Raw genomic sequence first — 23,882 nt, forward strand, 5'->3', positions numbered from 1 at the left:
ATCTCTTCCCTCTTGCGTCTCCCTCCCTCCCACCTTCCCTATCCCACCCCTCCAGGCGGTCACAAAGCACGGAGCTGATTTCCCTGTGCTATGCAGCTGCTTCCCACTAGCTATCTGTTTTACATTTGATAGTGTATATATGTCCATGCCACTCTCTCACTTTGTCCCAGCTTACCCTTTCCCCTCCCAGTGTCCTCAAGTCTGTTCTCTAGTAGGTCTGCATCTTTATTCCTGTCTTGCCCCTAGGTTCCTCATGACCATTTTTTTTTTTTTAGATTCCATATATATGTGTTAGCATACGGTATTTGTTCTTCTCTTTCTGACTTACTTCACGCTGTATGACAGACTATATATAGGTCCATCCACCTTACTACAAATAACTCAATTTCATTTCTTTTTATGGCTAAGTAATATTCCATTGCATATATGTGCCATATCTTCTTTATCCATTCATCTGTCGTGTATTTATTCTAAATTAGTACATTCTCATTTAAAAAAATGGAAAGGTAGATAAGTAGAAAGAAAAGAAATTATCGCCTATAATGTCACCCAAAGATGACAGGTGATAGTGCTTTGTCATATCTTCATACTGCACATAGATATACATTTGTATATGTATGTGGACTTTTTTCACTTACTATTATAACTAAAATATTTACTCATGATAATGTTTTTTTTAAAACGTTTTTATGACTGCTTACTACTTTACCAAGTGAAAATACCATCAATTTATTTAACCTCTGATTTATCATTGGGCATTTAGTTCATTTCCTTTTTTATTTTTATTTTTTTGCTGTTACAAATAGTGCTTTATGAACATCGTGGTGCGTAAAGCCTTTCTAGGAATTCCTTTGGATATAATTGGATTGCTGGACCAAAGGATACAGACAGTTTTAAGGAGAATCTTAATGGGAAAGAGAATTGGCAAAAGAATTTATTAGCAGCCCCCCAGCTTTCAGTGCTTTTTCTCACTCTTTATTACTATACATGGAGTTGATGTCTCCAGCAGGGTACCTAGGTGTCCTGAAGAAGGGTTTTACTAATTGTATATCAGCATTCCTTCCTCCTCCTCTTCTTCCTCTTCCATCTCAACCTTCTCCACTACCTCCTCCTCTTCTTATTTCTAAAATTATTTTAAGGACTTCCCTGGCAGTCCAGTGGTTAAGGCTCCGTGCTTCCAATGCAGGGGGTACAGTTTCAATCCCTGGTCTGGGAATTAAGATCTTATATGCTGCGTGGCGCAGCCAAAAATTTTTTTTAAAATAAATTATTTTAGGTAGCAAAGTATTGCCAGTCAGGATTGTTGTTTGAGGGAATGACTTTTAATTAACAGAAGCCAAGAGTTCCAACAACGATTTCAAAAAGACATGACTTGTTAGAGTAATTTTTTGAATAATCTTTACAGATAACTAAAATAATTCTTTACCCACTATTTCCTACTGAGAAGTAGATTATCAGCTTATCAGATTTATTTTATTTTAATTATCTACATTTATTGAGTTCTTACCATGTTCTTTACTTAAATTATCTTGTTTAGTCACCTCAGGACAGTCCTACGAGGAGGTAAGTTATGCTTCAGCGAAGTCAAATGATAACTACCAATTAGCAAAACAGAATTGTGCTATACGGCATAATACTTTTCAAAATTATAGTTTTAAAAAATCAGTTCATTTTGAGTCTGCTTAAATTAATGGGAGTTATGAATTACAGAATAAAAAGTAGTCATCAGTTTCCTGTAGAGTACATGTAATAAATGCAGATATCAATATTCGCTAAAAAATGAGGTGATTTAATTTTTAAAATAACTTATAATAGGCTATATTAATAAAATTTTCTCAGAAACATTTGACAATTTATTTTCTTTCTTTTTCTTTGAAGTTGTAAAGAATAGTTTTATTGCTTTGCCAAGCAAAGGGGCCACAGAGGGCTAATGCTCTCAAAACTGAGTGTCCTGACCTGGAGGGGTTAGTGAGGAGTTTTATAGTAATGGTTCAAAGAGGAGGACGTGATCAGCTCATGGGCTTTCTTCTGATTGGCTGGTGGTGAGGTACGTGGGAGTCAGCAGCATCAACCTTCTGGTTCCAACTGGTCCTGGGTCTGAGCGTTGTGGCAACATATAGTTAACTTCTCCCACCTGGCGGGGGTTTCAGTATCTGGTTTCAGGATTTAATGAAGCTCAGGTTCTTGATGTCTCATGGCAGAAAGAATTCAGTGAGAGACAAAGTGATAGGTAAGAAGTGGATTTATTTAGAGAGAAACACACTCCACAGACAGAGCGTGGGCTATCTCAGAAGGCGAGAGCGGCCAACAATTTATTTTCAATACAGTAACTGAAGCTATCAAAGGAGTTCTTAAATTTTTGGAGCCTTAAGTATTAAGCGGGGGAATCGATCTATTTTGATATATATTCTTCTTACTGAAAATATATGTTGGAGTAACTTAAACCCTGTGTGCATCAGGAGGCTTCATTGGATGACAACTCCTTCCAGAGCATTAACTGGTTTTTGTCTTCCTTTCAGCAACAAGCCCTCCCAGAGTTGTAACATTTGATGAAGTGATGGCTGCAGCAAGGAACTTATCAAACATGACTCTTGCTCATGAGATTGCTGTAAATGAGAACTTTCAATTGAAACAAGATGCCCTCCCTGAGAACAGGTAACCTGGAGGCATGTGTTGTGCATAACCTGTGCTGCAGACGTGTGTGTGTGTGTGTGTGTGTGTGTGTGTGTGTGTGTGTGTGTGTACTGCAAACACAGATTTTCACACTGATGCCTGGACAGTCTCATATAATATCCACTGGGAGTTAACAGTATTTAGTTCTCTAACAAGGTCTTATAGTTGTTTTTAAAACCACTCCTCTAGGGTATATGTTACTCATAATCTTTAGAATTCAGCCTATATGTCTCTTCCTGAAGGAAGCTTTTCCTGACATTCCTGAGCTCACTAGACTACATTAAATCCCCTTCTAAAGACTCCTATAGCCCCCTCTACCTCCCTCTTGTTAAGATGTTTTATAATTTTAGGTTCAAAGTCTGTCTTTCCCACTTGACCAAAAGCCCCATTAACGGAGAAACTATGTCTATATTGTTTGCTCTGTCCTTATTGCCTAGCAGAGTGCCTGACGTGTAGTACCTGCTCAAGAAATATTTGCAGCCTGACTTATTAAAAACTAATATTCAGGTTATGAAAGATAAGTAAATGCAGCTAAGCTGCCAAAGTGGTAAGAGGTGATCCAGAAGCCTCTGGAGGGAGGAATCACAGCTGCATAGGCACCCCTGGTTAACCTCATGCCCAAGGGATCTCTAGTTAGAGCCGTGCCCTTATATCCTACCTCAGTCTTTCTGGTTTTAGTGGCTCACAGGTCCCCTGGGACAAAAAGGAGAAAAGTCTTGCAGCCATTACTGCAGGTAAATAGTCTTTAGAGGGAAAATTGGCTCATGGGGGCTTCCCTGGTGGCGCAGTGGTTGAGAGTCCGCCTGCCGATGCGGGGGACGCAGATTCGTGCCCCGGTCGAGGAGGATCCCATGTGCCGCGGAGCGACTGGGCCCGTGAGCCATGGCCGCGCTGAGCCTGCGCGTCCGGAGCCTGTGCTCCGCAACGGGAGAGGCCACAGCAGTGAGAGGCCCGTGTACCGCAAAAAAAAAAAAAAAAAAAAAAAAAATTGGCTCATGGATAACGGCACTGAATCTTAAAACTCACAGTGCCATTCATAAATTGGGAGGCATTCTCTCTGTCAATTAAGACAACATATAATATTTGATTCCATTCAGAACTTTTTTTGTTTTAAAGCAGGAAAATAGTAAACACAGTAATTTTCCTTCTTTAAAATATGGATCATAGTCTTCCTCCTGGGGATGTTGTTTATAATAATCACTAATACATTTTAGGATTACTGGCCAAAGTAGGTTTATCTGTTTGGTTTTCTATGGTGACTGCATTTCACCATGATCCTTTATATCAGCTGTGCTGCTTACACCCCCAGGCCAGGCCACCATCGTCTCTGACCTGTACTCTTTGTGTCCTAACTAGTTGCCCAGTCTCCATCCTTAGCTCCTGCATTGTCCATCCTCCACATCCACAGGTAGCCACAGTGATCTTTCTAATGGGTAAATCAGATTAGATCATGTCTTTGCTTATAGAACCCTTCAATGGTTCTATTACACTTAGAATAAAAATGCAAACTCTTTAGTATGGTGAGCAAGGCCCCCCTTCACTGACCATGTCTCTTCCTCCTTTTCCTCCTGCCTGCTGTGCTTCAGCCACACTGAAGCTTCCTTGCTGATCCTGGAGTACACCAGCTTGATCCCGTCCCAGGGACTTGGACCTTCTTCCTTCCTTTTTTTTTTTTTTTTTTTGCGGTATGCGGGCCTCTCACTGTTGTGGCCTCTCCCGTTGTGGAGCACAGGCTCCGGACGCACAGGCTCAGCGGCCATGGCTCACGGGCCCAGCCGCTCCGTGGCATGCGGGATCTTCCCGGACCGGGGCACGAACCCGCGTCCCCTGCATCGGCAGGCGGACTCTCAACCACTGCGCCACCAGGGAAGCCCCTTCCTTCTTTTTTAATGTTTTTCCCATAGATCTTCACCAGCTGCTTTCTTTTCCCCATTTGGGTCTCAGCTCTAAGGTCGCTTACTGTCTTAGAGAAGCTTTCTTCAACCACCCCGCCAAATCGGCACCTCTTCATCACTGTGGACCACATTGTCTTCCTCTGCCTTCCTTGTGGCTCTGAAATTGTCTTACTCCCTTTCAGTGTGTTTTTCTTCTGTCTCTGCTAACATGTAAGCTTTTTGAGAGCAGAGGCTTTCTTTTCACTACACCCAAGCACCTGAAACAGGGCCTACCACATATTGAATTTTGAGTAAACATTTATTGACTAATAAAAATGAATTTTTGAAGTTAAAATAAGTATGTTTTGTGAAGTACAGAAAAGACAAATTGGGAGTGTTTGTGCTTTAAATTCAAAAGTTGCAAATACAGGCTGAATGAAGGCCCTTTAGGATCAGACAGACCCCGGGGTTTGAATCCTGGCTCTGCTGTGACCATATCTGAGCCTCGCATTCCCCACAACACTCACTCTAAATGCATGCTCCTGGGCATATAAGTGCCTTGCATGTGAGTACTTTGATACTGTGGAAGGTACGAATTCCCCTTCTCTTCATTTTCTGCCATGGCTAGAAAACGTGAGCAAGGGAAACAACACGTAGAGTTGGGACACATTACCTTTGTTTAAAAGTGAAATAGCGTATCATTAGCTGCTGATTTTTCAGATGACCCTCCACAATGACCAAGTCGTTACTTTTTTTTCTTTTTTTTATCAAAGCATAAGCGTTTATTATTTGTGACAAATAAGGAGACAGGGTGATAGCTCTCAAAGCACTGTCTCTTGTTACTCTTTAAAATATGGCCGACTCTCATATTTTACCAAGTGGGGGGAAACACTTGGTAGAATAAGTCAGATTTCTGATACCAGGTAGGAATGCTTATAAATGATTTGACTGATTTCCTCTCCACCCCTTCCTCCCTACCTCTTCCACTCCCCAAAATTAAAAAGCTTGTAGCCTTTGGGAAAACTTAAACTCCGACACCCCTCAAGGAGCTATGACGTCGTTTTAGCCCACTCCTGGTTGGTGCCTTCAAGCCAAGTACATGAGGCTTGTAAAGTTCAGAGCGAAGTCTGTCCCAGCAACGTTTGTCCTTCTCATTGTTCTGTAATCGCTCGAGAGAGTCTCAGACATTGGAAATGGCATTTATGTTGAATAAATCTATTCAGGCAACTAGAATAAGTTTTCACATTTAAAGTGGCTGAGTAGAATATAGTATTTGCAGTTACGGAAACCGTTTTAACTCATACTCCTCAGAAAGCTAATTTTCACTTCTCATAGCATTTTTGTATATTTAGCTATTTGTACTTTAAAAGAAAAATTAGGAGATATGCTTAACTATCAAATTATTGATTCATTCACCATGCATTCAGTGAACCCTCAGTAAATGACAAGTGTTATGCTAGGTACAGTGGCAGGTACCTAGAAGAAATAACCTCTACCTGAGAGAGGTGTATAGCCCTGTGTGGGATAGAGACTTGCAGGTAATTACAGTTCAGGGAAATATGCGCTTTTCTAAAAGCTGTTGCAAAATGGTGTAGGAGTTCAGTAGGAATGTGTGTTTTATTTATTTATTTATTTTAAAATTTATTTATTTATTTTTATGGCTGCGTCAGGTCTTAGTTGTGGCACGCAGGATCTTCGTTGAGGCATGCAGGATCTTTTGTTGCGGTGCACGGGCTTCTCTTTAGTTGTGGCGGGTGGGCTCTGTAGTTTGTGGCTCACGGGCTCTAGTTGAGGCACGCAAGCCCAGTAGCTGTGGCGTGTGGGCTGAGCTGCCCCGCGGCCTGTGGCATCTTAGTTCCCCGACCAGGGATTGAACCTGCGTCCCCTGCACTGGAAGGCGGATTCTTTACCATTGGATCACCAGAGAGGTCCCTGTGTGTTTTAACATACACCTATTTTAGGGCATTGACGTACAGGGTAAAGCAAGGTGGCCACCTACTCTATTGTTAGCTTTTCCTAGGAAGGCTCCTATTTCAGCAGTTTTGGTCTGGCCAACTTTAAATGGGACATCTAAGCTGAAGCTGGCAGGCAATCAAATGCATGTCTCCATGGGCCAATCTGTTCTGTTCCATGCCATGAAACTTCAGCTGTTAAGGAAAGAGCAATTTTGCCATCTCATCCCCAAAATCAGCTGTTAAGGAAAGAGCAATTTTGCCATTTCATCCCCAAAATCTAGACCAAGTCTAAAAGTCTGTGTAGAAGAGTAGCTAGGTAAATTATGGTATCTCCTTAGGATGAAATTTTATGAACATATCAAAAGCTATAAGGAGGAAGCATTTAAAAAATCTAGGGGAGGCACTTAAGACAGAGTATTAAATGAAATAATATTGTACAGACTCAGTATTAAAACAATTATATTAAAACAATGCATTCATTGAACATATGTCAAATACGTCAAAAGATTAATAACAGGATTATGAGCAATTTTTATTCTCTGTTTTTCTGCATTTTCTAAGATTTCTACAATAAGCATCTTTCTTTTATAATCAGGAGAAATAGTGCTTATTTTAAAATCGATCCATTTCATTCCTGTAGCTTGGCCGGTAGAGTGAGGCACGTTGTCCACCAGGCCTTCTGGGACGTCTTGGAATCAGAACTGAACGCTGAGCCCCCTGAGTATGAACACGCCATCAAACTGTTTGAAGAAATCAGAGAGGCAAGTTGATGTTGTCTGTATTAATTAGTAATTTTCCCCCCAAAGGCTGTTTTCATGTCCTGCAGAGAGTATTGGAGACTCTTTTGAAACACTGAGCCAGTTCAGTCACCGAAAGGGTTTTTTCCTGCACCTCCTGGAATGGGGTGCAGGCTGGGAAAACAGGGCAGCGGCAGGAACTCAAGCCAATGCTTAGCATGTAGGGCAGTGGCTGTGGTGCTTCAGAGCACAGAGCCTGAGTTAGATAGACCTGCTATAGTGACAGGCTCTCTCTTCTTAAGTCTGTCTCCGGAGTAGTTGTGAGAATTAAATCAGATGACAGTCATAGCTAACTTTTACAAGACACTTGCTCTGTGCCAAGCACTAGATTATTCATCTATCCTTACTATAATGCTGTGAGGTAGTTATGCCTGTTATTATCTTATATAAAGAAACCAAGTTCCCTGACTCACCCAAGGTCATGCAGCTTTGAGGGGTGGAAGGGATTTGAATTGAGGCACTCCGGCTCAGAGCTTGTTCTCCTAACCACGTGCTGTGTCTATAAGTACAGTGTCTGCTGTGTAGTGAATACACAATATAGGTTGCTCATATAATATGTAATATTTCACATGTAAATATATTATACTAATAGAGCCCATGGGGATGTTTCTATTCGCCCTTCTTTAAAGGGTTCTTTTGGAGCCATGATCTGCAACTTGTCTTTGCACAGTTTCTCTGTAAACTTTTTGAAGTTCTTTCAATAGTATTGCTTCCTTGCCAGTTGTTTTCATTCCTATAGTGTTAGTAACTTCCCATGGGAGGGGAGGGGAGGCTTTCATTCAGAAGACAGAGCTTTCTTTTTAGAGTCAGGACCCTGGAGTGCTCCTCTGATCCACCACTTGATGCAAACTTCTGTGGCATCCGGGGCATTAAAATATGGACAGGGAGCTTGGTCATCTAGACATTGAAATTAGAAATGACAACCTTTATTCATGTAAGGATGCTGTTAATTTTTCTTTCCTTTCCCTGTATAGGTTCTCCTCTCTTTTCTGACTCCTGGTGGCAACCGGCTTCGCAACCAGATCTGTGAAGTTTTGGACACAGACCTCATTAGGCAGCAGGCTGAGCACAGTGCTGTCGACATCCAAGGCCTAGCCAACTATGTCATCAGTACGATGGGAAAGCTGTGCGCTCCTGTGCGAGATGATGATATCAGAGAGTTAAAGGCTACCTGCAACATCGTGGATGTGCTGAGGTTAGCGGTTCTGCTGCTTGCATTTTCTTAGAGTACCTTTGAGTTCATTCAGAAGGGAAGTGTGGGAATTGAGGAACACAGAATAAGGGTTCCTCCTCTCCCAAAGGAACCCTTGACCCTAGGAAGAAACCACCTAAGCAAGGGACAAGTCAATCATTTATTGTGTGCATGGAGTTTTCACACTGAGTGACCCAACAAGGTTGTTAGCTGGCAGTGCTGGGCCCTAGAGGTGCAGTGATGAAAAAGGCAGATGCAATCTCTGATGCAATCTCTGATTACAGTCTAATGGGGAGACAGCTCTTGAACAAGGAATTACAGTTGTGATAAGTGCTATGAAAAGGGAAGTAGAGGGGATTAATAGAGCCTTCAGCAGGGGGACCTAACCTAGTTAAGAATCCAGGAAGGCTTCTTCATTAGTTAGGGTATTGCTAGCTGCTATGACATGTAAACCCTGAGTTCTCAGTGATTTAACCAATAAACGTTTGTTTCTCACTCATGTCAGAGTCCGAGTCAGGGATTCTTGGTCAGGCAGCCTTCCATGTGTCATTCAGGGACCCAGGGTCCTTCTCTCCTTGGCTCCATCCTCGCCCAGCTCCTTGGAGTCCTTTACATTTAGCTGGTGAATGGGAAAGAGATCATAAGGAAGGCATATCCAGTGTTTAACCACCTAGGCCCAGAAGCAATGCATTACATTGACTATACCTAGTCCCATGGTACCACCTACATTGAAGGTGGCCTGGGAAACGTGGCTGCTGTCTGGGAACACATTTCCCAGCCACAAATCCACACTGCAGGAAGGCAACATGGACCTTTGGTGGTCGTCTAGCTATCTGTGCTGCAGCTTCCCTCAGGAAGTGATGTGTACAGTAAGATCGTAAGACTCTAATCTGGCTGTGTAGACAGTAATTTCTTTGTGATCCCAGAGGAGAGAGAAGTCTGCAGTACTTTTTGCCATTGAGGGGAATTCTTCTCCTTTTTTTGAGAATACAGCCACATTGAGAACTATGTTTCACCTAATAGTATAGGAAAGGGAAGGGGAAAGGAAGCTGGTTTGCATATAATGGGTTACTTACTTTATGACTCTGGGAAAGTTGACAACCTCTCAAAGTCACACTTTCCCCATCTGTAAAATAGGCTGTAAGTATCCTTAGAGTTGCACTCAGCTCTGGCAGATTGAGATTCTCCAGTTGTAGAATCCTTGCTTTGAAGGATTTTCTGTGGTGTTCATCTTCCTCGTGTATTGAGCACCTACTGGTTGTCACTCTCCCCTGCATTTTGTGTTCACTATCTCATTGACTCTCACAACATCCCTCCAAGGTTGATCTTGTCCCTTTCTTTCACAGATGAAGAAACTAAGGCTCAGAGAGATTGAGTAACTTGTTCCTGGCCACAGAGCTGGTCAGTTGTAAAGCTGCAATTGAATACAGGGCTGCCTAACTCTAAAATGCAGTGTTTTCCCCCCTGTGCTTTACTGCCCTGTCCTTTCTTTCCTTTTCTTTTTCTTCTTTCCTTAGGAACAGAAACAATGTACACTATGTTCAGACTCCATAAAATTTCAAATGAAGATTCCTTTTTGAATCTTTTTTGTCTCATTGTTAAGACTCATTGTTTATGCTTCTTAGTGTCTATCAGTTTATGGCTGAATGTAATGGATCAGCTGGAGGTGTATTTGCTAAAGCAAATACTCTTGAGATCTCTGGAAGAATACATTTGGAATGCATGTATAATGCCTTTTGTGAAAAGTGACCTTGTCAAAGTGATTGGAATTTTAAAACCGTTTCGTGGATGTTTATATTTTCCAGCCTGTAAAATTAGTAATAGTTAATGAATTTCAGATTGATTTCTTAATCACCTCTCTAACTATTTTAACTCTAAAATTTTTAGACAAATATTTCATGTCCTGGATCTCATGAAAATGGACATGGTCAATTTTACAATTAGGAGTCTGAGACCACATCTCCAACGCCAGTTGGTAGATTATGAGAGAACCAAGTTCCAAGAAATTTTAGAAGAAACTCCGAGTAAGTACAATATAAGTGTGTATATATATTGAAATTGGGTGAAAATATGATACTTTTATTTTTGACATCTTAAATAGTATCACTAAAGACTTTTGGCATTTCTGTTCAACACTTTTTTAACTTCTAAAATTGACATCATAAACTTATAGCTATTGACTCTGACCCAGGAACTGTGCTAAGCACGAGTCACTTTTTTTTTTTTTAATTTATTTATTTTTGGCTGCATTGGGTCTTCGTTGTGGTGCACGGGCTTCTCACTGCGGTGGCTTCTCTTGTTGCGGAGCATGGGCTCTAGGTGCACGGGCTTCAGTAGTTGTGGCATGCAGGCTCAGTAGTTGTGGTGCACGGGCTTAGTTGCTCTGCGGCATGTGGGATCTTCCCGGACCAGGGCTCGAACCCATGTCCCCTGCACTGGCAGGCAGATTCTTAACCACTGCTGCACCAGGGAAGCCCTTCATACATTTACAAAACAAACAAACATTTATTAAGCACCTCCTGTGTCCCAGACACACCTTGGGTGCTATGGATAGAGCAAAACAGAAAAAAGCTGCTGCCCCCAAGGAGCTGACCTTCTAGTGGGCGTGACAAACAAAAAACATGTATTGTCGGATGTGTTATTAAGTGCTATGAAGAAAAATAGGATAAAGGGACAGATAGTAACGGGACAGCAGTGAGGGTAGGGGGTGTTTTTTTAGATGCGGTGGACTGGGAAGGCCTCTCTAATAAGTAACTATTTGAATGAGGAAGGAATGAGGAATTAAAGGAATGAGGAAGGGTCATAGGAAGATGTGAGAGAATAACATTCCAGGTAGAGAGAACTGCACATACAAAGGCCCTGCAGCAGGAACTTGCTTGTGAAATTGGACAAACACAAGGCAGACTGTGTGGCTGGAGTGGAGTAGGCAGGAGAGAGTGGTAGCAGATGAGGCCAAGAGGTAGGCAAAGGCAGGTCACAAAGAGCCTTGTTAGGAAATGAGAGTAATTTAGGTTTCATTCCAAGTGTGATGGGAAGTCACTGGAGCGTTTGAGCAGGGGAGCGACATCTGATTTTGATTTTTTAGGTATACGCTGGCTCCTGGGTAGAGAACAGATTGTACAGGAGCAAGAAGGGAAACGGGTACCAATTAGGTGGTATCGCAGATGGTGGACTGGTCCAGGTTGTAGTGGTGGAAGTAATGATAAGAGGTCAGGTTCTGGTTGTATTTTGAAAATGGAGTAACAAGTTTTGCTGAAAGTTGGATGAGAGAAAAAAGAGTTGAGGGTGACTCTAAGCAACTGGGTGAAGAGTGATGCCTGTTAGAGAGATGGGAGAGGCCAGGGAAAGGTGGGAGATGGTATGGAGTCAGCATTCAGTTTTAGATGTGTGAACTTTGAGATCTTGTTTGACATCAACATGAAGATGCCAGGAGGCATTTAGATATGAGACTAGAGTTCAGAGGAATGATGGGCACTGGGGATATACATCTGGGCATCATCAATATCTTTATAGTGGATAAAGCCATGGAACTGGATAGTAGCTAACATGTATAGAATGCTTACCACATTCTAAACACCTTATCTGTTTTAACTGATTTAATCTTTACCAAAACTTGAGGAAATTACTCCCCATTTTATGGATGTGGAAACTGAGGCATAGAGAGGTTAAATCACTTCCCTCCACAACACAACCTGTGAATTACAGAGCTGGGACTCACCCCAAGCAGTTTGACTCCACACTCTTATCCACTCCATGCTCTTATCCACAGTATTACACTGGATGAGGTTACCTAGGGAGTGAGTGTAGATACTGAATGGGCCTGACCTGGGACCTCTAGAGCATCTAGAGCTTGAGAAGAGGAAAAGGATCCAGCAACAGAGACTGGGAAAGGGTAGCCAGAGAGGTGAGGACAGCCAGGAGAGGGTGGTGTCCTGTAAGACAAGCGAAGAAAGTGTTTGAAGAGGGAAAACACGATCAGCTGCGACAAGTGCTGCTAAATGGTCAAGAAAGATGAAGGCCAAGGCTTGACCATTGGATATGACCGTGTGAGGATCCTTGGTAACTGTGATGGGAGCAGTTTCAGTGGACTAGTGGGCATTAAAACTGGACTGGAAGAGACGTCAAGAAAGAATGGGAGTAAAGGAAGTGTTACCTCATTGAATCCCCACAATTACTCAGTGAGAGAGGTACTGTTATTCCCTTTGTTTCACAGGTGAGGAAGCTGAGAGGCCAGATGTTGGACAGCTGGCAAGAGGCTGGTTAGCTGGTTCCCTCATTGGCAAACCCTTGACAGCAGCCTCTGGGCTTCGGTTAACCACAGCCTAAGGCTGAGTTAGGTGATGCACCCACCCCACCCTACCCCTCGTGGACTGAGCTTTTCTGTCAAGATGGTCAATATGATAGCCTCATGTAAACAAAACCAAACAGATGCCACTTTAAAAGGGGCTCCAGCAGGCTGGAGCCTGTCCAGGGAAGAGGGCATGGGCCATGGAGGGTGACAGGAGGAACAATCAGTGAAGCTGGGCCCATTCTGCTTGATAACAGGGAGACTCAGGTGGGCCATGAGCACTGCCTTCCCTGTCGATAGTGATTCAGGGCTTTGGTTAAGCTCTGTAGGGCAGACTAGGACCCATGGGAGGGAAGCAGCAGACAGCCAATTTTGGCCTTCCTAGCAGCTGGAGCTGCTGTTTTAACTTTGGAATGGGCCTCTCTATTACTGATAGTAGCCCATGCTAGCTAACATTTTGTTTGAGCACTTATTGTGTGCCAAGTCCTTACTATGTGCCAAACACCATACGTTTATTAGCTTATTCAAGCTACACAAGTCACCCTATGAGGCTGGTGCTGTTATCACCTACTGTTTATAAAAGAAGAAACTGAGGTTAAGGTATTTACCCTAGGTGACTGCTAGTAAGTGGTAAAGCCTGGATAACCCAGCTATGTCTGCCCCAAAGCGTGTGCATTCAACCACTATGCAAAACTGACTCTCTCCAGACAATATATCGACTATCTTGGGGGGATTTGCAGAGAGAGCTCTAGCGTCAAGTGACAGATATGACTAGATGACTTCTAAGGATCCTTCTACAACAAAAATTCTGTGACTTCAGAGCTATATTGTTTTGGCTTCAAAGGCAGAGAGGGATTATGGGACATAGGACCTGGATCTGAAACCTGAACTATGATAACCACATTCTTAGCAGCATTTTCCTGAGATTCATTGGTTGGTTCCATTTGTGTCCCTGTATATGTGTATGTACACATGTGTGCAAATGCCTTCATGTCGTGAGTCAAGATAGCCTGTAATCTTGAACAAATTCCTTACTGTAGGGTTGAACTACAGTTTCATTCATCTCAAATGATTTGTTTCTCTCCTTAAAACCCAGGCTTAGTGACTTATATTTCATTTGCACCTTTCACATTGACTTGGATATTTCCAGAGATTTAAGAATAGAATAAATCCAGCTGTACAAGTAGGTCATTGTTGCCCAGATCTAAATATGTTCCCAGAGAAATCAAGAGTCCAGGAAGCAGAGTGTATGTCAACTATTAATTATATCCTCAAGTCACTCTGCCAAAAGTCGGCCACTGTGCCCTAGTATCAAAATAAGAGTCTTACAGTATTGCACAGAAGGACAAAAGTGTTGGATTTTTGTGTGTACATGATTTTTATAAAATAATTATTCAGAAAATTAATACAGAGAAGTACTCTGGGTTTCTTAATTGACTCCCCCCAAAATTGTATTTTGCCGACAGAGAGATTTTATATAATTGCCCTATTAAAATATACCCAAGAAAGCCTTAGGCAGTGATTGGGTGGATGTATTAAATGTCAACAAAGTAACCACATTAGATCCAACAACTAAATTATCTGTAGAAAGAATGGCACATTACCCCTGGGGGGCTGGGCCACAAGTAATTTTTCAGATACTGAGAAAGAAAAGGTTTTATTTATTTAGATAATCTCTTATATCTGATAAAATGTTCTCAGGAACTTCATTTCATGTGGTTCAGAAATCCTTATGGGACATAAATATTTTTCAGAAATATATAAAACTGCATTATGATTGTCTTTGCCTGGCACCCAAGGCATTCAGGAAATATTTATGAACATTTTAGAGATGAGCAAGCTGATGCTTAGCAACGACCTGCCCAGAGACAGAGCCACACAGCTGAGAAGTAGCGGAGCTGGGACTGGAAGCCAGGTCTCTCATGGCCAAGTCAGGAGTAAACCAAGCTGCTGCTTTGGCTCCTTTCTTTGGATTTTTAAATTTGGTGTTATATCAGCTGGGGTATATCGCAGGCAACAGAAACTAACTGGCTGATTTAGCAGAAAAGGAAGTGAATGGAAGGAGTGGGGCAGTTTACAGAAAAGCGAAAATACCTGAGTCTGCGCAAGGCCAGAAACTGAGAGGGCATCAGGAATCTGGGGAGGAAGAAACAAGGGAAAGTTCCGAGCTCCGTCCTCAGATGGTTAATGTGCACTTCAACATGGGCCATCCTTGAACGCTGTGGTCATCATTCAGAGTCCTAGGAAGGAGTCTGATGGGCATATGACTCAGCGAGGCCAACCCCTGGTCAGGGAGATTGCCTAGTCATGGGACCTCTAATTGATGTTCACAAAAAGAAAGCATGGAGTGAGGGAAAATGATTTCTCAAAATCAGTACCAAAAAAAGGGAAGGTGAGGTGTTGCTAGGCATAAAAGAGTGGATGTCATGGATAAGAGAACTACATTCTTCTAACTGAAAATTGGGGTATTTGCTCTGAATATTTTCCAGAATATTGAAAATAGAGGCCATCTAAAGCTTTGGACAACATCAGGGACTCCCATCCATGTATTCTGCACCATTCTCCTAGTTTATTGAGTGGTGCCTGTTCAGAATTGTACAGACCAAGAGCTAGCCTGGCCATCCCCCAAGTCCAGGATGTAGAGTCATTGCCTTTTTAAGGGTCACTCAGGTTTCATGCTTAGGTACCATATTAGAAGTCGGGTAGAGATGGGAATTGTATTCCTTGATGAATCAATACAGGCATACCCTTGATGCATTCATCTCAGAAAGCTCAAATACTAAACTCATTCATACCAAACTGGCAGAGTTCACAGAGCATTCCCTGGACTGAATTCTCTGAAGCACTAAATAGCACAATCAATGGCTTTTACGTAATGTAAATATTTACATGTGTGTTTTGTGTTGATAAAGCTTTATGTGACCTTATCACATAGGTTGTTTGCTAGGTTTTTGCCTTAGACTCAGTGACTTAGTTGGCCAACCCATAACCCATATCTTTTTAAAAAAACTTTATTGAAGCATTCAATACATAGAATAAAAACACGCCAACTCTAAGTGTATAGTTCTGTGAGTTTTGACTAAAGAATATGCCCATGTAACCACCACTAGAAACAAGAAATAAAGCATTTCTGTCACTCCAAAAAGAATCCTCAGGCCCCTTGCAACCAACCTCCCCCCATCAAGGTAAAACTGATATAATTTTTATCAATGTAGATTAGTTTTGCTTCTTTTAGAACGTCATATTAAATGGAATCATACTGTGTGTTCACTTTTCTGTCTAGCTTCTGTCACTCAACATAAGGTTTTTGCTATTCATCCATGTTGTTGTGAGTATCCATAGTTTATATTATTGAAAGTTATCCTATTATATTGTAATCCTATATGATTACATACCTCATTTATCCATTTACCTGTTGATGGACATCTGTGTTGTTTCTGGTTTTAGGCTACTATGAATAAAGCTTCTGTGAACATTTGTGTACCAGTCTTTGTGTGGGCATGTGTTTTCATTTTCTTGGATAAACACCTAGGAGTGGAATGGCTGAGTCATATGGTAAATATATGGTTGATTTTAGAAAAAACGGCCAATTATTTTCCAATGTAGTTTGCATTTTATACTCACCATCAGTGTATGAGAGTTCCAACTGCTTTACATTTTCACCAACACTAGGTATTATCAGTCTTTTAAATTTTACCCTATATATATTTATAGAGAATGTGAAAGTATCTCATGTGGTTTTAATATACATTTCCCTGATGACTAATGATGTTTAGCATCTTTTTATATGCTAAATGGCCATTTATTTATCTTCTTACGTGAAGTGTCTGTTCAAATCTTTTGCCCATTTTTAAATTGGGTTGTCTTATTATTGATTTGAAGAGCTCTTTATATATTGTGGAGGCAAGTCCCTTGTCATATTTTTGTGTTGTGAAACTTTCTTCCCATCTGTGGCTTGCATTTTTCATTCTCTTAACCCTATCCTTTGAAAAGAAGAAGTTTTTTATTTTGATGAAGTGCAAATAATAAAATTTTCTTCTATGGTTTGTGTATTTAGTGAATTGTTTACAAAATCTTTGTATGTCCTAAGGTCATGAAAATTTTTTTTGTATGTTCTAGAAGTTTCAGACTTTTAGGCTTATGAATCATTTCAAGGCAGTATATTTCAAGGTTCAGAATTTTCCATTCATATATCCAATTCTAGAACTATTTGTTGAAAAAGACTATCTTTTCTCCTGTGAATTGCTTTGGCATTTTTGTTGAAAATCAATTGACCATACATTTGTGATTCTATTTCTGAACTCTTTATTCTTTTTTTAAATTGAGATATAATTTACATACCATAAAATTAAATTTTAAATGTGTATAATTCAGTGTTTTTTAGTATTTTCACAAGGTTATGCAACCATCACCAGTATTTAATTCCATAAGATTTTCATGCTTCCAGAATAAACCCCAAACTCATTAGCAGTATCTCCTCATTCCTCCCTTCCCTTAGCCCTTGACAACCACAGTTCTACTTTCTGTCTCTATGGATTTGACGGTTCAGGACATTTCATATAAATGGAATCATATAATATGTAGCTTTTTGTGTCTGGTTTCTTACACTTAGTATTGTGTTTTAAAGATTTACCCATGTTGTAGCACATATCAGTACTTCATTCCTTTTTATTAGACTCTCTAGTCTTTTCCATTGATCTATATTTCTACTCTTAGCTGATACAACACTATCCTGGTTACTGAGGCTAAGTCTTGAAGTCAGATAGTGTTAGCTTCCAACTTAATTCTTTTTCAAAATTGTTTTGCCTATTTTAGGTCCTTTGAATTTCCATATGCATTTTTTAATTAGTTTATCTCGTTCTGCAAAAAAGCCAGCTGGGATGGTGATTGGAATTATGTTGAACTGACATCTTAATAATGTTGAGTCTACTGATATGTGAACTCAATATCTCTACTTAAATCTTTATTTCAGCAATATTGTTTTAGTTTTGGTGTACTGGTCTTGTAATTTTTTTAAATTTATTTAATTAATTTATTTTTGGCTGCATTGGATCTTCGTTGCTGCGCGCGGGGTTTCTATAGTTGCAGTGAGTGGGGGCTACTCTTCGTTGTGGTGCACAGGCTTCTGATTACAGTGGCTTCTCGTTGCGTGCAGAGCACGGGCTCTAGGTGCACGGACTTCAGTAGTTGGGGCATGTGGGCTCAGTAGTTGTGGCTCACGGGCTCTAGAGCCCAGGCTCAGTAGTTGTGGCACATGGGCTTAGTTGCTCCACGGCATGTGGGATCTTCCCAGACCGGGGATCGAACCTGTGTCCCCTGCATTGGCAGGCAGATTCTTAACCACTGCGCCACCAGGGAAGCTCCTATTTTGTTAAATTTAATCTCATTTTATGTTCTTCTGGTGTTATAAATGCTATTTTATAAAACTTTTTGTTTTCTAGCATATAGAAATATAATTGATTTTTGAGGATCGACTTTGCATCCTGAGACCTTGCTAAATTAACTTATTAATTCTAATAGCTTTTTGGAGTATTCCTTAGGTTTTTCTATAGTATATACAATCATGTTGCCTTTTATTTCTTTGGATTATCTTATTGCACTGACTGGGACCTCCAATCAGATGTTGAATAGAAGTCATGAGAAAGGGCATCCTTGCTTTTCTAGTAGAAGAATGTTTATTGTTTGAGCATTAAATATGATGTTAGCCACAGCTTCTCATAGATGTCATTTTTGGGGGTTAAGGAAGTTTTCTTCTATTTCTAGATTGTTGAGGATTTTTTTTTTTTTTTTTTTTTTTTGCGGTACGCGGGCCTCTCACTGTTGTGGCCTCTCCCATTGCGGAGCACAGGCTCCGGACGCGCAGGCTCAGCGGCCATGGCTCATGGGCCCAGCCGTTCTGCGGCATGTGGGATCTTCCCAGACCAGGGCATGAACCCATGTCCCCTGCATCGGCAGGTGGACTCTCAACCACTGTGCCACCAGGGAAGCCCTGTTGAGAATTTTTATCTAAATAGGTCACATATTAAATTTGTTCCCATGCTTTTTCTGCATTTACTCAATTGGTCATATTTTTCTTCTCCTTGATTGTGTTAATGTGGCGAATTAGAGTGACTGATTTTTTTTCTAGTGTTAAACCAAGCTTGCAATCCTGAGATTTTTATCCAATCACTTGGCCCCAGTGTATTATCTTTATCTTATTGTCTTTCTAATGCTTCCTTAAGGATTTTTACATCTGTATTTATGAAAGATGTCCCCCTGTAATTTTCTTTTCTTATAATGCCATTGCTTGGTTTTGGTGTCAGAGCAAAGCTGCCCTCATAAGATAAATTAGGAAGTGTTCCCTCCTCTGCTTTCTGAAAGAGTTAAAACACCCTGTGTCTTCTAGTTTGATTTGCATGCACAGTGTGTATTAGTAAACATTTTACTGCATGACAGTTGAGGGAAAGATATCTTCAGGCATATAGGACCAAATCAATTTGTCAGTCTAAAGGAGACTATTTGAGTCAGTACTTAAGCCCATGGTTACCTCCAGAGATGGTGAATTAAATAGGAAACCTACCAGGTCTCTCATGCCAGGTATAGAGAGCAGAGGTTCTTTGAGAACCTACCAAGTGACAAGTACCACTGGAAAAACGTTTGATTAGTTTCCAACGCAAAGGGGTCTGCCAAGACAAGGCCAGATATCTCACACACCTATCAGGTTGTGCTGTGAGCTAAGTCAAGGGAAAACTATATAAAAAATAAACGTCATAGGCTTGGACTCTCAAGGAGTCTCATTTTCATATCACTAGTAATATTAAAGGCACATGAACTATTTAATAACTTTTTTTTAGTAAATAGAGAAGCTGTTTTTCAGGTCAGCTATTTAAGAGAAATGACAGCCAGATCAAAAATCCAAAGGCAGATGTGCCTCAAGAAGGCAGTGATAGGGCTTCCCTGGTGGCGCAGTGGTTAAGAATCCGCCTGCCAGTGCAGGGGACACGGGTTCGTGCCCCAGTCTGGGAGGATCCCACATGCCGCGGAGCGGCTGGGCCCGTGAGCCGTGGCCACCGAGCCTGCGCGTCCGGAGCCTGTGCTCCGCAACGGGAGAGGCCACAACAGTGATAGGCCCGCGTACCGCAAAAAAAAAAAAAAAAAAGAAAGAAAGGCTTCCCACAGGAAGAGGCTGGACCACTGAGGACTGGCAGGATATGGACTGAGAGAACCAGAGATAGTTTTGGCGGGGTTAGTCCAAGACTTCCTGGCAGGAAACAGGAGCATATATTGGTGGGGAAGTGCTCTTGGGCCTCCACTGCCCCTGAGAAATTCTTAGGTAAATGCACCTGTAAAACCATTGCCTATTGTTCTGTTTCTCTCTCCTGGTAGATAAGGAGGTTTTTGAGTATAGGGACTGTGTTTACTCATCTGTGAATTCTCTGCACTTGGTATAGTATCTGGTGTATAGTAGGTGCTCAGTTGTCATTGAAGAAATGAATGGAGAGGCTCTTTTCCATATGAAAAACCAAGGGGTACCAGTGCCTCATAGGGTTGACCTCGATTTTGGAGCCACATAGAACAGTCAGTGTACTAGCTTGTGGGAGTGAAATCTCAGCGGATCCCTTAGAGAAAATCCCATGTTTCCCCCTAAACTCATGCTCTTTCTGCTTTACCAGTTGTACTCAATTCTGGCTACATATTAGGATCACCTAGGGTGTTTAAACACAGATGCCTGAGCCCCATCTCAGACTGATTAAATCAAAATCTCCAAGAGCCAGTGCCCAAGATCACATTTCTTTCTTTTTAAAGTTCCCCAGGTGATTCTACAATCAGCCAGGATTGAGAACCTCTGCTACACGGTTGCTTTTGTTTGAGATAAAGAAATGGGCTTTTAAATCTGTCAGCTGTAAATGATTAAGCTTGCAGCATAAATGCTTATTACCGCCATATTGTAATTATATCCATGATGGTTTCCACTGTTTCTGTCTGTTGGGTACCTTTTAAATAAAAGACTGCAAGTCTTTTATATCTTTATAAACAGAACTGGGAAAACCAAGAACAACATTTGCCAACTGAGGAGAAACAAAGTTGTGAAATTCTGGAGGTGGTGTTGCTTAAGTGTGGCAAACTGAGCTGCTCATAAATTACCCCTGTTTCCAGGGTGACTATTTATTTTGTTCTCTGGGTCTTTTTAAAAAATCTGCACCTGTGTTCAGTCTGCATTTTTAAGCAATCTCCACCTTATAAATTCTACCAAATACATAATTTTATAAGAAATGTGGTATAAAAAGCAATTTATTTCTAGGGGGAAACCTTAGAACTGGGTCTGAAGTAAAATAAAGTGTGCACACCAGCATGCTGGGAAAGGCATAGCTCTATTCAGACACTCCGAGGAGGGGTCTGGAACCCAAAAATGTTTAATTAATCATCAATGCCTTTAATCTAAATACCTTCTCTGCACAAGACTCAAGGTCATGTGTGAGCTGGCCTGTCTATCCATCTGATGCCGTCTGCTGCCACTCTCTCTCCCTCCTAGTTCTTTATAGACCAGCAGTACAGATTTGCTTGTAGCATCCAAATTACCATATTTTCTCACTATTCCGGGTCTTTGTGTGGGCTATTCTCCTATCCTGGCGTGACAGCTCTTTCCTCTGTTTGCCTTGTATCCTGAAGTGTCACTTATTGAGTTCCTCTTACAGCCTGTCCTGGACAGCCTCTCCTCCCTCCACTCCTGCTGTGTCTTCTAGTATTCACTGTATTCTGCTGTAATTGTGAGCTTACAGGTCTGTCTGCCCATCTGGACTCTAAGCTCAGCTCCTTGAGGGCCATGGCTGTTTTGTCATTCATGCCCAGCACCTAACCTGACATGTGTCATGTAGAATGCACAAATGAAGGAATCCATCAGCTGTAGGACAAATATGTGGCCTTTGTACTTGCAGGTGCTCTTGATCAAACTACAGAATGGATAAAAGAATCTGTACATGAAGAATTACTTTCTCTTTCTGAGACTGCTTTAACTCCCGGGGCCAAAAACAGCTCCAAGCCAAGCCTGAGCCCTACATTGGTGCTAAATAATAGTTATTTGAAATTGTTACAGTGGGATTATCAGAAAAAAGAATTACCAGAGGTGAGTGATTTTTTTTTTTCCTTCACTCAAGTTTTCCAGTATTCTAATTCTTAAGTTCAAACTGTGAATCCGCTGGTCTGTCTGTGTTGCATGTGATTTAATGACTTTACTGAAATCAGATAAAAATGGGAGTTTGGATGTACCATTGCTTATTTTACAAGTTCATGGTATTGAGCTTCCCTTACTATTTTTACATTTTAAATAAACATGCTAGACACTCATGACAGATGGAGCACGTCTTCAGGAACTGACAGAAAAGCTGAATCAACTGAAAATGATTGCCTGCCTGTCCCTAATCACCAGCAACATGGTGGGTGCTATGACAGACGGCCTACCTGAGCTTGCAATCAGGGTAAAAAAGATTTCAGCTGTTCTACTTGAAGGCATGAACAAAGAGTAAGTTCCAAGCATTTTTATCTGCTTTGCCTTGTATTCAGGGTCTGCATGTGTTTCAGAGAATGTAAATAACCTTGACATCTGGATGTGATATTCAGGACTGTGCTTTTGAGAAGCTTAGCTCACACCTTCTTCTTTTAGAATTTCTTTTAATATCACTGAAGGCTTAGATGTCCCATCATAGGAAAGGAGAGGTCTTTTCCATAACAAGTGCCAGGGTGAGTATAGTGTTTCCGCTTAGGATGGGTGTGTGCAAAAGCTCTTCTTTGACAGTGTTGTGGAAAAAAACAACAAAATGCAGAAATCCACCATGCTCAGTGTTTAGAATGCCCTATCAAAGAGGCTTTCCGATTCAGTTGTTCCAACTCCATAGGTTTTCTGCCATGAAATGTTTACCAGCTTCACTGACCCAGCCTCTGTGAAATCTTCAGAGTGGTGACATCTCTGTCCTTCAGAGATGCTCTGCAAGTCCAGTGTAAGTTTTGTTTTTGCCAAATTCATTTCCCAGTATCAAACCTTCATTGAATAGTAGAATCCCATTTCAATTTTGCATTTAGATCATCCTATTGGGAATCCTGTCCAAGTTAGAAAATTCCTAGTCTTAGCCAATGGCCAGATGATTCCATGGGTCTCATATGGGTCAGCTCCTCTTGCTGGTTCCCCTTTCAGGTGTTTTCAGGGACTTTATTCCTCTCTTTGAAGGGAGATACACCCAACCTCCCATCCTCCTGCCCATTACTTAGAGAGCACATAAATGACTTGATAAAATCCTAGAATATTAAAAGCCCAAAGAAGCCCAAGTGGTTATAGCATCCAAAGTTCTCATTTTGACCTGAAGCTCAGAGAGAGAATAGGATTTGCCTTGGGTTGCACACCAAGAAAAGGACAAGGCAAGGCCTGAACCCTGGCCTATGTCAAGGCCCTGCCCTTTCTACTGATCCTGGTGCTAACTTGCCAGGCTCTTTTATTTCACGTTCCAGGACCCAAGACCTGTAATAAAAAGAAACCTGCTCTGGCTCTGGTTTTGCAATAGGTCTTATTTTAGCATTTTCCCACACTGGGTAACCATTATTTTCCAGGAATTCTAATTTATTAAGCCTTTAGTGAACCCCCCAGTACTGCTTAAGTATTAATATAAAGCACACAGCAAAATGGTTACTAAGAGGACAGGCTTTGGGGTCAGGCAAACCAGGGTTTAAATCCTAGCTATGCTACTGACTTGTTATATACCATTGAATAAGATCCTGAATCACTCTGAGTCTCACCTCCTCATTTGTAAAAAGGGAATAATTGTACCTACCTTAGGGTTAATGGAAACTTAAGATGACTGTGTGAAGCACTTAGGGCAGGTGTCTGGCACATGGTAAGTGCTTGATAAACGTTAGCTTTTAATAACTACTTAGTTGTTAAGTCATCTTCTTTATAGTTGTTTTGCCTATCTGATTATATTATTGTTTTGTCTAATTCCCCCCACCCCATCCCCCCAACTCTTATCCTTTAATTCCCATTTTGCACAAAGTTGTCTTAAAGACCCTTTCTGACTAGTGAGCAGCAATTTTCCATCATCATTCCCCAATAGTGCGGATCCAACAAATGCTGTTTCT

General features: G+C 41.3%; 1 protein-coding gene across 1 annotated transcript in view; it reads left to right on the forward strand.

Annotated features, from left to right (window-relative positions):
- Positions 1 to 23,882, forward strand: part of TCP11L2 (t-complex 11 like 2) — a 41,434-nt gene that overhangs the window by 9,569 nt on the left and 7,983 nt on the right. The window contains exons 3-8 of the mRNA XM_082850914.1: positions 2,520 to 2,655; positions 7,143 to 7,263; positions 8,274 to 8,494; positions 10,379 to 10,515; positions 21,695 to 21,882; positions 22,097 to 22,278. Coding sequence (XP_082707040.1) covers positions 2,520 to 2,655; positions 7,143 to 7,263; positions 8,274 to 8,494; positions 10,379 to 10,515; positions 21,695 to 21,882; positions 22,097 to 22,278 — 985 coding nt within the window. The remainder of the gene's footprint in view (positions 1 to 2,519; positions 2,656 to 7,142; positions 7,264 to 8,273; positions 8,495 to 10,378; positions 10,516 to 21,694; positions 21,883 to 22,096; positions 22,279 to 23,882) is intronic.

This window comes from Leucopleurus acutus (assembly GCF_964270905.1).
Source record: "Leucopleurus acutus genome assembly, chromosome: 11".
Lineage (NCBI taxonomy): Eukaryota > Metazoa > Chordata > Mammalia > Artiodactyla > Delphinidae > Leucopleurus > Leucopleurus acutus.